Source organism: Myxine glutinosa, chromosome 3, assembly GCF_964187855.1.
Source record: "Myxine glutinosa chromosome 3, kmMyxGlut1.1, whole genome shotgun sequence".
NCBI classification, from domain to species: domain Eukaryota; kingdom Metazoa; phylum Chordata; class Myxini; order Myxiniformes; family Myxinidae; genus Myxine; species Myxine glutinosa.
The window spans coordinates 21,375,154-21,388,703 of NC_136263.1; the positions used below are offsets into that span (position 1 = coordinate 21,375,154).

The 13,550-nt window shown below is 45.7% G+C and overlaps 1 protein-coding gene across 4 annotated transcripts in view; it reads right to left on the reverse strand.

Moving 5' to 3' along the window:
• Nucleotides 1–594: 594 nt before the first annotated feature.
• OGA (O-GlcNAcase) overlaps nt 595–13,550 on the reverse strand; it is an 83,372-nt gene continuing 70,416 nt past the window's right edge. For all 4 annotated transcript variants that reach the window (XM_068111271.2, XM_068111270.2, XM_078773760.1 and 1 more), the window contains 3 exons: nt 4,703–4,895; nt 4,453–4,612; nt 595–1,786 (listed from right to left, as the gene is read on the reverse strand). In XM_068111271.2, the coding sequence (XP_067967372.2) occupies nt 1,650–1,786; nt 4,453–4,612; nt 4,703–4,895 (490 nt within the window). In that variant the 3' untranslated portion in view covers nt 595–1,649. The remainder of the gene's footprint in view (nt 1,787–4,452; nt 4,613–4,702; nt 4,896–13,550) is intronic.

Sequence of the window (13,550 nt, forward strand, 5' to 3'; positions counted from 1 at the left end):
TTTACGAGGTCTCTAAAAACAGTAAGTTTACTGTTTGGAATGGTTTTCAACTTTGTTTGACTGCCAGACAGACAGACAAAATAAATTATCTCGCTCCTCTTTGCGCATGTGCGATCGGGACAAATTCAAGGTTGTTGTTGTTGTTTCGTATGCAGCCTATGGCTGCTGGTTGCATCATTTCTCTGGAAGCGCATTAGTGCAGCTGATGCAGTGCCCCAATTACCAGTAAGCTGGTACTCAATTTGCCGACCTCGGAAGGATGACAGACCAGGTGAACCCCCCTGGCATTAATTCAACGATCGCCCGGGATTCAAACTCAGGATCCTCGGATCCCAAGGCAGCACCCTAACTGCTAAGCAAACACCAGGCTTAAATTCAAGGTCAGAGTATTGCTACACTATAGGTTCGTTGTCCGATTCATATCCAATTGAAATAAAGTTGTTCCTCAATAGTAAACCGATGTTGGTTGAAAGACAGACAGACAGATAGAAGTGAACCAATGGCTCAACTCCACTATTTGCTTCGCGTGTGCGGGGTAACAACAAATGCATCACGAAAACGCCATTGCTCAAGGTCAAAATAAAAGACGTTGGATTGTTTCTTTAAACTTTTATTAGCTTGACAGAAAAGGCATCGTTTTACAACGTGGCACAGTAATATACACCAAAATGTACAGGGAGGAATTAATCACGGTCTGTCTGCATCATGCATCATCAGCAGAAGATACAGGATGCACAACAGGCCCGAGTTTCAAAAGGCCCAGAAACCTGGAAATGACTATGGACGGTACCCACCATAGGTTCAAGCAAAAATGTTTGGTTGGTACTTGCTTTGTCGAGTTAAAGGGCAGTGTCGGACTTCAATTGTGAAGACCAAATATTGTGCTGGTATAGAAAACAATCATGGACCTTCCAACATCCTGCACTTGTGTTTTGTACTTTTGGGTAATCCCACAGGAGAATTCTGCTGCCAAAAACAAATCACTTTAATTCTCCTTGGGGGAGGGAGCAGAGGTGGGGAAGGGGTTCATGATAAATCACAACCATCGGAAAGCAATATTGCCTGATAAAGGTGGACAAGATGGCAATGGAATTATGGTGGGAGAAAAAGTATAAAAGGTGCAGGTTTAAGATAATTAAAAAAAAAAAAAATATCAATCATCAAGAGGACCAATTTAACGTGCTAGCTGCTACAGCACCCTGGCTAACGGGAACACTATAATATAACAGGTAGAAGTTCAATAATACAGTTACGTCAAAGTATAACCATATAGTCATACCCTCTTGCAAAGTTATTTGACGTGACCGCATGGAAGTCCAATGTTGATGCTCACCGTCGATTCCAGTCATGCCTGGCAAATTGCAATATACAGGGCAGTACCTGTACCTGGTTTGGTACTTGGTCCAAGCTGGTGGGTTCAGGCATTCATTGTTAACATCGTTCCATCAATGTAAAAATATACAGTAGAAATGATAGTGAGATTGCACCCTGTAGGTCACAATGAAGGGGGGAAAATGAAGGAATGTTGAAATGTAAAATGGAGAGAGGGCAGAGAACATTCTTTATACTAAACCTAAATGGACTTGGGCACAGTTGAACTTTGAGCATTTTCTTTTTCAATCAAAACCGCATGGATCAGGCATATGTTCCTAGATAGGCCTGCAGAGGAAAATCAAGTCTTTGGGTAGTCCATCCATTTTGGGTACCTCCACGAAGCCCAGGCGAGCATAAAAATCTAGTGACCTCTTGTCCAGCAGCTTGACCTCACAAAATACTCCCTGGGAGCCTGCTCACGCAGCACATTAATGGGAAGACAAAGACATTGGATGCATTTCCAGGATCACAGTCTTTCCATCTAAACTACTGCTCAGTCACTCGTTCAGTGGGTGCAATGCAAAGTGGGACACAAAAGTGAGACAAAGATACTCGGGACTAAGGAACCCCACATGTAAGCACATCTTGCCAGCTGTATGTTGTTTCCAATCTGACATCATCCCAAATTGTCACTTTAACCTTTTAAATCTTTGTTCACATTGTGTCGATGGTCCCCATTGGATGCTTTGCTGTTTTTATGTGTTACGGCAGAGTAAGCAGGCTCGCTCGGCTTGGCGCATTCCCTTTTTTTCCTTTCTTTATTCTCAAATCAACCTCACATAATCTATCTATAATTCCAGTAATCTCTGTGTGTGTGTCTGTCTGTGTGTTTGTCTGTGACCGCTGTTTCTCGACAACCACGGGTCCGATATACTTTAAACTTGCCAGGTATATTGCTGGGGACCCGAGGATGTGCCTTTTCAAGGTTTGTAATTAATCGGACAAGTACTTACCGAGCTATGTACAAAAAACGATTCAACCAATCAGAGAGCAGCGAGCTATCGCGTGTGCCGAACGTGGCGATCAGACTCTACCTCGGACGGCACATTTGAGAGCGTATTCATTTATTTCACGTTTGCAAACTATGTTGGCGTTAAACTATGTTTTAATAAAGTTTTAAAACTAATAAAAACGAATTTGCGATTCATTCGCTTTCCTGCGCATTTGTGCACGCGATGGCGATTGCTTTACCAAACTCCGGAAGCCGTTCGCTTTGGACCAAACCATTGCATGTAAATAGAGGGGGGGGTTCTGTGGTCGTTGCGAATGGACCAAACCATTCATGTAAATAGAGGGGGGGGATTGTCACTGTACTCGCAAGCCGTTCGCCGTTCGCTTTGGCGTTGCGAATGAACCAAACCATTTCATGTAAATAGAGGGGGGGGATATAATTTTAGATAGATATATAGTACGGGCATATATATAGTACGGGCATGCCCTAGTAATAATAATAATAATAATAATAATCAATAATAATAATAATAATAATAATCAATCACAATTCATTCTCAACTCTTTTCTTAATTCATTCAGTCCTGAACTTTCGTTCCTCCTCTCCACTCTTCTTCCTCCTCCCCCTTCACTCCATAAAATTAAATCTTTAAAATCAATCTTCCTACATACTTCCGAAAACCTCTCCCATGCCGCTTTCCCTTGTCTTCCTTTTTGCTCCATCCCTGGATCACTCACAAACTCATGCCTCATCCACCATGTAACACTTTGTGCCTTTAATTTATCATCGCAATCCCAATCCTGATGTCTGTCTTTGTCTCTCTGACTTGAAATCTCAATTGTTTTTTTTATTGTTTTTTATGTTGAAGGCTCGAGGAACAGACTATATAGCCCTCATCGAGGCCAGGCCTTAAATAAAAGAGAAGGAAAGTGTATGATGAAAAGTGTATGATGGTTGTTTGTAAGAAAGAGAGATTAAAGCTAGCCCGGTAGCTGTAGTTTGAGTGAAACAGAAAGTAAGACCAGCAATTCTGACACGGAGAGTGTAAGGTGGTTCCAGGCACCACTTTAACGCTCTTAAGTCACAACGGTAGTACTACCCTGGGTGGTTGCTGTCTACAACCTACTACCTAAAAAACTCCACATTGCAACCCTTTTGTGTTGTGTAGGAACACGGTGACAAACTCCCTCAGGCCATCCTCCCACCACTTCCACCCTTCATCTTCACACACAGGATCCCCTATACCTGCTCCAGGCTTCCCCATCCCACTTCTACTCAGCGTCACCCAATTCCGTGTCCCACCCCATCTCTACCTACCCATCCATACGAATGATCTCTTGTACCCCAATTATCCCATTCCCAGGCATTCCCCTTTTCTAGGTTAGTGTGACCCCCTCACCTTTTTCATTTTTTTTTTTCTGTTCAATAATCACTCTCCACTTCCTCTTCTTGCTGAATTCCATTACACCTGTTGCAGCTTGTGCCCTCACCTCATGTGTCTGTTTCCCCTCACCCCCTAATCTTACTCTCATTCCCACTTCTACTCTGCTGTTGGTGGTTCTCAGTTTCCATTCTGCCCCAGCTCTCCCATGAGCCTCAACCATGTATACAAAATAAAGTCCCCAAGTACCCAGACATGCAAATTATTATTCAGCATGCACATGTCTCATTGCTGTAAACTCTTGATTCTTCCACAGGCCTTATTTTGCTCATTGCTGCCATGATACAAACTTAGCCTCATATAGAGTTTTGTTTTTTCTTCCACAGTGTCAACAATTGTACAGGGAACGCTATAAATCAATTTGCTTTCTCTTTGCAAAAAGTTCACGTACAAGCCACTTATTTACAAAAATACGAGACTAGTAGGGGAAGTACTTTCTCATTCGTTATCACTCGTTCGAAAACAGCAAACGATCGGTCACCTGACATCTGTAACAGTCGAAAAATTACAGTAATATTTTGGATTTGCACAAATACTTTTATTTGCTTTTGTCAATTTTGAGTTTCGAATGTCAAGTCACAATTACTTCAAGGCCCTGTGTTCAAGGCCTGCCTTATAAAGACACAGCAGTCCCTGTCAGCACCAAAGCCAAACATCACCCTTATCTTTCTGCTTTCTCACGTACCATTGGCCTTGAGCGAGGAAAGCAAGCAACCCAACATGCTCTTTGCCACGCTGGGATCGTTCACATGGCAGTGGATGTCCAAGCGTACGAGAGAGGGGAAATGACTGGTGAGCGCAGCTGGTAGCACCGGTGGCTCGGAGTGAAAGTTCAGCATCAGCTCCTACAGGAATCAAATATTATGCAACAATCAGAGGACGATAAAATGAGGAGATCCATGGAATTACATGCTTGTATATTCCCCTCGCCTCACCAAGGATAGCGATAGCTTTTCAGCGGTATCCGGACGCCGGTACTTGTCCTGCATGGCCGGTAGCCAGGCGGAAGCAAAGCGGCAGTTGAACTCTGCAGCATGGACTGCTCCCAAAGCATATCCACAGATTCCATATTCATCCTCCAGCACAAAGCAATACTCTGGGCTCAGTGTAATTAGTCCACCAACCATCCTGACAAAAACAACACATGTGGACGTCACCGTAGTATCCCAGTACAGTAATCAAAGTGCTGCGCATACGTCACATCCCAGCAACCGTTTTCAATTTTCATAAACAGCCGAAATAGGATTTGTGCTAAAATAAATGATGTGGGATCAATAGCCAGCTAATTTAGGATGTGTATCAAAAGATATGGCTATTGTCATTGGCAATTAAGATCTTAACAATAGTTTTAACCAATCAAATCAACATCTTCCTCTTTTTTTTTTGCATACAAGATCGAGGCTCATGTAAGAGCTAGCAATCACTTCTTTTTTTTAAACTGACACATAAAACATATGATAAAGGGAGCGGGAGACAAGATGGGGAGAGAGAGGGAAGCACACAAGTAGAACAGAAGAGAACAAGGACATCGGGAGATCTGTGAGAGGGAGAGGGCTTGGGGGAAGGAGGCATGGGAAGGGGGGGGGGGGGGGTTGGAAAGGTATAAAACACATGGACACTGCTAGGACTTCCAGGAAAGAAGTCGGTATTTCAAGAAAGTGGATATCTGGGGTGAATTAATGGGGATAGAAAAGATCATGGTTTTGGATGGGAGAAGATAAGAGATGGTGGTGAACAGCTGGTTTAAAGACCTGGAGGGAGGAGTGGGATTGAAGAAAGTGAAGGAATTTGTTCCACAGGAGGGAGAAAAGAGGAATGAAAGAGTGAAGGTGAGCAGAGAGTCTTGATTATGGCAGTTTCACCAGACGAGGGTTGCTGGCAGATCTTGTGCGATCTGCAGGAATATTTGGGGGACAGAGCACAGACAGAGCTGGGGGAGCTAGGCCGGAGAGGAGTCGGTAGAAGACAGAAAGACCACCAACCTGCCTGCGGTGAGTGAGTTTCATCGCAGGAGATTCCAATGATTCTGAAAGCTTTGGTTTCAACAGCGTGAAGCCGGGCTAGGTGTGAGGCAGGAGCACCAGCCCAGAGGGGAGAACAGTATTCTATTGAGCTGCGGATGAAAGCCTTGTATATGGTGAGGAGCTCAAGTGTGCCAAGGAAGGACTTCGCACGGCGGAGGATGCCCAGACAGCGACTGGCTTTGGAGGCCAGCTTGGAAATGTGGTTTTCCAAGGAAAGATCATGGCAGATAGTGAGACCCAAAAGCTCGAGTGACAGAGCTTCTTGGAGAGGATTGTTAACAAAGTAGATTGGAGGGTTGCCAGTCGGTCTTTTCGAAGAGACATGGTAAGAGTGTGAGATTTGTCAGGATTGAAAGACATGTTCCACTTGTTTGACCAGTCTGTGATTTTGTCCAGGTATGTAGCATTATGCAACATGCGATAGAGAAGCTGATGGAAAACGTGAAAGATGAGGAAGTTGTTGTGGTAGGAGACCTAAATGGACATGTGGGAAGGAGTACGGACGGTTTTGAGGGATTTCATGGGGGTTACGGATATGGTGTGAGAAATGGAGAAGGTGAAAGGATTTTGGAGTTTGCTGATGGAGCTGATTTGTTCATTTGTAATACTCAGTTCCAGAAAGAGGATAATAAGCTTGTTACATACACGTCAGGTGGGTCGACGACAACCGTTGACTACGTGATGGTGCGTAGGTGAGATAGGGGGCACCTCCGGGACACAAAGGTGATCCCGGTGGAGGAGTCTGTCTCACAGCACCACTTGGTTGTCTGCGACATAAGGGTGAAAGGTGCGAGGAGAGCTCGGCGGGTGAAGTACCAACCGAGAATGAAGGTATGGAGGTTGAAAGAGGTGACAGTAAGCGAGGCATTAAAAGAGAGGCTGAGTAGGGTAGAGGATGATGTGGTTGAGCTTGAACGTGGTTGGATGTCAATGAAAGATAGTCTGTTGGGAGCCGTTGGTGAGGTATGTGGATGGACAAAAGGACCACCGAGGCACTCGGAAACATGGTGGTGGGATGATGAAGTTGAAAAGAGGATTGACGAGAGGAGGAAGAAGTTCAAGGAGTGGCAGAAGGCGAAGGGTACGGGAGCAGAAAAAGCAGAGCATGAAAGTTATAAGGCAGCCAAGAGGGCTGCAAAGAAAGAGGTAGCAAAGGCACAGGAGGCATGTAGGAAAATGTTCGGAGAACGCTTGGATTCGGAAGACGGTCAGGGAGCAGTATTCAGGATTGCAAAGCACATAGCGAAAGAGAGGTGTGATGTGATGGGGGTGAGTTGCTTGAAGGATGAAGTGGGACAAATCGTTGTGGACCCAGATGGAATTAAAGGAAGATGGAAAAGATATATGGAAATGCTGTTGAATACAGAGAATGAATGGGATGGCAACATAGAAAGTAACCCAGTTTTAGGACCGGCAGAGAAGATAACTGAGAAGGAGGTTGAGGAAGAGTAGAAAAGTGGGAGGGCCGACGGGAGTTGTGGGAGATATGTTGAAGGCAGCAGGAAGTTGGGGTGTGAAGAGAATGACAGAGATCTGTAATCTGGTGGTGAAAGAAGGCCGCATTCCAGTGGATTGGGAACTGAGTACCCTCGTCCCTCTATACAAGGGGAAAGGTGACCCTCTGGAGCGTGGCTCGTACCGAGCGATAAAGTTATTGGAGCATGGAATGAAGGTATTGGAAAGGGTGGTGGAGAGGAGGATAAGGAAGAAGGTGAAGATCGACGAAATGCAGTTCGGATTTATGCCAGGAAGAGGAACGACAGACGCGCTCTTTATTGTGAGGCAGTTGCAGGAGAAGTACATGGAGAAGAGGAAGAAGTTGTTTCTTGGGTTCGTTGATCTGGAGAAAGCATTTGATAGGGTTCCACGTGAAGTATTGACATGGGCATTGAGGAAGTTAGGAGTGGAGGAATGGTTGATCAGAGTGGTGATGGCAATGTACAAAAGAGCGCACACAGTTGTAAGGACGAAGGACGGGAACAGTGGTGAGTTTGAGGTGAAGGTGGGAATGCATCAGGGGTCGCTACGAAGTCCACGACTATTTGTAGCTGTGATGGAGGTGCTGGCTCAGAACGTAAAAGAGGGTTTACCGTGGGAGTTGTTGTATGCAGATGATCTGGTGTTGATTGCGGAAAGTATGGACGGACTGAAGGAAAAGATGAACAAGTTGAAGGAATGTATGGAGACAAAAGGTCTGAAGGTGAATATAGGAAAGACGAAGGTGATGGCAAGTGGTAAAGCATGTGGTGAGGTGGAAAGAACTGGGAAGTGGCCATGTGCTGTGTGCAGGAAGGGTGTCGGAGTGAACTCCATTCAATGTACAATGTGCGCTGAGTGGGTTCATCAAAAATGTAGTGGTCTGGGAGGGTCATTAGCCAGTGTGGCAGCTACATTCAAATGTAAGGTGTGCACAGAGGGAGCTGCAGGTGGAGGAAATGTTGAGTTGGATCTTGGAGACGGCGTAAAGCTGGAAGGTGTGAAAACATTTTGCTACCTCGGAGACATGCTGAATGGAGAAAGTGGATCAGACTCGGCAACGGTTGCTGGAGTGAGATGTGCATGGAAGAAGTTTCAGGAACTGAGTGGCGTGCTGATGAGGAGGGGAGTGTCGTTGAAGCTGAAGGGAAAGGTGTATGCTGCATGTGTGAGAAGTGTTATGATTTATGGGAGCGAGACATGGGTAATGAACGTAGAGCAGCAACGAAGGCTGGAAAGGGTGGAAATGCGAATGGTTCGGTGGATGTGCGGAGTATCGTTGAGAGAGGAAGACAAATGATGAATTGCGAAAGATGATGGGAATAGAGCCTGTGATTGATGCTGTCAAGAAGAACAGGTTGAGATGGTTTGGTCATGTGTTGAGGAAGGATGAAAGTGTCTGGTTGAGAAGAGTGATGGAAATGAATGTAGAAGGAAGTAGAGGACGGGGAAGACCGAGAAAGACTTGGCTAAAGATGGTGGAAGAAGAAATGCGGGCAAGGGGGTTAACAAGGAGAGATGCAGAAAATAGAGCAAATGGAGAAGATTGTCATGGGGACCGCAAGGCTAACCCCCGCTCTAGCAGGGAAAATGGCCTTAGAATGCATGTTGTTGTATGCAGAGAGTGAGGAGGCTGCAGACTGCCGATCTGAGCAATGAGGAATGGAGCGGCAGAGAGTGGAGTCATCAGCAAAGAGATCGAGAGGATTTTCCAGAGGGTCGGAGAGATCATTGATGAAGACCAGAAAAAGCACAGGGCCCAGAACACTGCCTTGGGGAACTCCAGCATGAACAGGAAGGGGAGATGAGAGAAATCCATTCAGGGCCACACGTTGACGACGACCAGAGAGAAAGGCCGCAAGCCATGCATGGAGATTTCCATGGATACCATAGGAGGAGAGTTTGGTCAACAGAGCGGGGAGCCAGACCGTATCGAAGGCACGTGATATGTCAAGGGAGACAGGTCTGATTTCCTGTTTGACATTGAGGACCTCCATCCATTGTTGAGACAGCAGAAGCAGCATGTCCAGAGTAGAATGACCTGGTCTGAATCCAAATTGATGATCCGAGATCAAGCCATTGGAGAAGAGGGAAGATTTGAGGTCAGAAACGATGATCAATTCCATGACCTTGCTGATTATTGGGAGCAGGCAGATTGGTCTGTAGTTGCAAGGATCTGTTTTTGCACCTTTTTGTGTGAAGCAGTAATGTTGGCTGATTTCCAAGCAGATGGCAGATGACCTTGAGCAAAAGAGTGTGAAGAGAATGGAGAAAGGGTGGGTTAGAGCGGCAGAGCAGGATTTTAGGACCTGTGCGCTGATGCCGTCTGGTCTAGTTGCAGAATCAGAGTCGAGGTTTAACAAAAACTTCTCGACCTTTTCAGGAGAGAAGGACACAGAGTCCAGGAGCAGCTGGGTTTGACTGGGTAATTGGGTACAGAGAGAGATGGGTTCGGGATACAAGATTTCGAGGCAAACACAGAGTTGAGGCATGCGGCTTTTTCACGTGCGGTGTCAGCTGTATAGACGTTTGAGGTAAGGGAGGAGATGGAAGGGGAACAAACACCAGAAACAGATTTGACCAGACGCCACCAGGATTTGGAAGAGGGAGACAGGTTTGAGAGTTCAGTCTTGAGAGGAGAGAGTTATTGTTTCCTCGGTCTCCTGAGGGTAGACACACACTTGTTCCGAGCTTTGTGAAAGGAACTGAGATTTTCTTCAGTTGGATTAGCCTTCCATGAGGTGAAGGCACGTTGCTTCATGGCAACCGCCTCACCGCAAGCTTCAGTGTACCTTGGACGGGAGGGAAGGGTATGACAACTGAAGACGAGATGGGATAAATCTGTGCATGAGAGAGAACAGTTTACTTTGGAAGAATTCCCAGGAAGAGTTGATGTCAGAGGCAGTAGAGATGGGAGACCAGTCCAGATGATTGATGGCTGCTTGAAGACCGTGCCAGTCACTGAGTGAAATGCCAGACTCGTCGGCACTGAGGAGGCTCTCTGAGAATGGCCAGAAAGATGTCCACTTTAAAAAAGCAAATGATCAGAAGAACCGATTGGAGCAGAAGAAGAGCAGCAGACATTTGCAGAGAAGTTAGTCATAACCAAGTCGAGAAGAGAAGATACTCCATTGACTGAGATCCGGTCGGGAAATTGACAGATTGTGTTAGTCCCAGTGAGTCGCAGAAGTCTTTTGCTGATGTGCCATGGCTGGTGTGAGAGGAACCCACACCCAGCCAGCTGGGCATGATGACAGTTGAAGTCGCCACATATGAGGAAGAGATTGTTGGGATGAGTGGATAGAAGTTGGTCCATGTTGTCAGACAAGGAGATGTAAATGGAGTCATCACTGTTTGGAGGACGGTACAGAACACATATGAACAAAAGGTGTGAGCGGAGAGAAAGCCAAAGCCAGAGGTACACCTGGGGGTATGGTGGAGAGAGGGTGAGAGGAGGAGGAAGGGAGAGCTGTTAATAGTGTGTCGGAGATTGCAGAAGAGTTTGGAGAAAGGGAAGGATGAGGAGGACAAAAGGTTTGATGGTGATGGGATAAGGCTCAGAGGTGTTGTTTGAGGGACGGGGGGGGGGGAGGGGGGGCAGAGCAAAGTCGAAGGTTGGAGGAGGTGGGGGTATGTGATGGAAGGGAGAGAAAGTGTGGAGGAGGCAGCTTTGAGGAGGAGGGGGGATAATTGGAGATAGTAGGTGGCTGGGAGATTAGAAGGGGAGGGGTGAGGAGGAGTTTTGAAGGGGAGGGGTAAGGGGGAGTTTTGAAGGGGAGGGGTGAGGGGGGAGTTTTGAAGAGGAGGAGTGAGGAGGAAGTTTTGAAGGGGAGGAGGTAGGGGGGAGTTTTGAAGGGTTGAGGGGGGAGTTTTGAAGGGGAGAGATGAGGAGGGAGTTTTGAAGGGGAGGGGTGAGGAGGGAGTTTTGAAGGGGAGGGGTGAGGAGGTAGTTTTGAAGGGGAGGGGTGAGGAGGGAGTTTTGAATGGGAGGGGTGAAGGGGGAGTTTTGAAGGGAAGAGGTGAGTGGGAGATTTAGAGGTGAGTGGGAGATTTAGAGGGGAGGGGTGAGGGTGAGTTTTGAAGGGGAGGGGTGAGGGGAGTTTTGAAGGGGAGGGGTGAGGGGAAGTTTTGAAGGGGAGGGGTGAGAATGAGTTTTGAAGGGGAGGGGTGAGGGGAGGGGGGAATTTTGAAGGGGAGGGGTGAGGGGGAGTTTTGGAGGGGTGGGGTGAGGAGGAAGTTTAGGAGGGGAAGGGTGAGGGGGGAGCTTAGAAAGAGGATGATTAATGAAAAACGAACATTTATTACAAACTGGGTTTATTGTGATTTTCAAGTCAGAGATCCGTTTGAAAACGATAGCGGAGGGGTGGAACGCAGGTGGGTTTGGAGAATGTAGAAAGGAAGAACTGTAAGAGATTGAATTTTTTTTTTTAATAGAATGATTTGATGAGGAAATTGAAAAAAGCCTTTTAAGTCAGAAGAAAAACAGCGTGTTGTAATAAACCACTGAATAAAACACTGCAGGGGAAAGTTTAAACATATTTAAACAAAACCGTGAAAAACAATCTGGGAAAAGTCCCTGAAGTGAGGGCGTGGATCAGAGAAAGGAGAAAGGGATGAATTAAAACGATTAATTAAACACAAGGTTGCACGAATTGCAAACCAACACCAACTAGAAACACACAGTAACACATACACAATGAAATAGAGTGGAAATTTGACAAAGACACGAATGGGAAAATACTTAAACTTTGATGCCATGCAGAGGTCGTGCACTTCCTCACTCCAGGAACTGGAATAAGACCGGAATATCGAGGGATAAGACCAGATCTTATCCAGAATGTTTCATTTAGAAGCAAAGTCTCAAAGTGTGGTTGTTGTTTTTTATATATACAGTCAAGGATCTTGGAAGAGCTAGCACAATGAATGGATCAGAACGTAACAGAACAAAAGAAACAGTAGAGCATTGGATGGACAAGATGGTGGTTAACAAGGGTAGAAAAGTTCATGGTTTTGGATTTGGGACGATCTGAGATGGTGGTGAACAGCTGTCTTGAAGACCTGGAGGGAAGAATGGGATTGAAAAGGATGTGGAAGTTGGTTCCAGTTCCACAGGTGGGAAAAAAAAGAGGAACAAATGAGTGGAGGTGAGCAGTGATTCTGCATTTAGGTAGTTTAACCAGAAGGGGGTTGATGGTGGACCATGTGAGCTCTGCTGACATACCTCAGGGGGCGGGGATGGGGAGGGGGTAGGGACAAAGCACGGAAAGAGCAGAGGGTGCAAGACCAGAAAGGAGAAGGTAAAAGACAAACACCACCGACCTGTCTGTGATGAGAAAGCGATAGGCCCATAGACTCGGCTTCAACACAGGAGATTCCAATAATCTTCAGAGGCCTTGGTTTCCATGGCATCAAGCTGAGCAGGATGTGAAGCAGGGGAGCCAGCCCAGAGGGGAGGGCAGTACTCCATCAAGCTGCAGATGAAGGCCTTGTAGGTGGATAGGAGATTATTAGGTGTGCCAACGAAAGACTTTGTATGACAGAGGATACCCTGCCAGCAGCTGGCTTTGGAGGCCAACTTTGAAATGTGGTTTGCCCAAGAAAGATCATGGCTGATAATGAGACCCAGCAGTTTGATTGAATAAGAGAACTTCCTCAAGAGGATTGTTAAGAAAGTAGATATGAGGGTTTGCCCGACGGGTCCTTTCGGAGAGCGTGATAGTGGGAGTGTGAGGTTTGTCAGGATTGAAAGACATATTCCAAGTATTTGACCATCTTATGATTTTGTCAAGGTCTGAATAAAGGGAAGAGGCTGCAGCTTGTCTGTCTGAAGGATGAGGGATGTTACGGCACAGGGTTGAGTCATCAGCAAATAGAGAGGATTTTCCAGATTCAGAGAGATCATTGATCTTACATTACTCAGCGAGACCTTATGCCACACATTCTTAAAAAAAAAAAAAAAAAGGGCACAGGCGGGATTTGCAAGCAGCAAATTTGATTGGTCGTGATGATGTAAAATGCCATAATATTCTGTCCAAGTACAGTACTGCTAAATGGAAGGTTTTTGAAAGTGCCAAAAAGGTGATTTGAGTTCTACAGTGTTGAAGTATATAATTCAATTGAAATAAAATAGGATTTTAAAATAAGATTTTAATTGTTTTAAATAAGATTTTAAAGGTCTTTTTTAAAATTTGGAAGTTTACCGCCGTTGACGCAGCATCCATTACACCACCTTATTTAATACGTTTCATTAATTCTTCATGCCAGGTATTTGTCCTTTTTGACA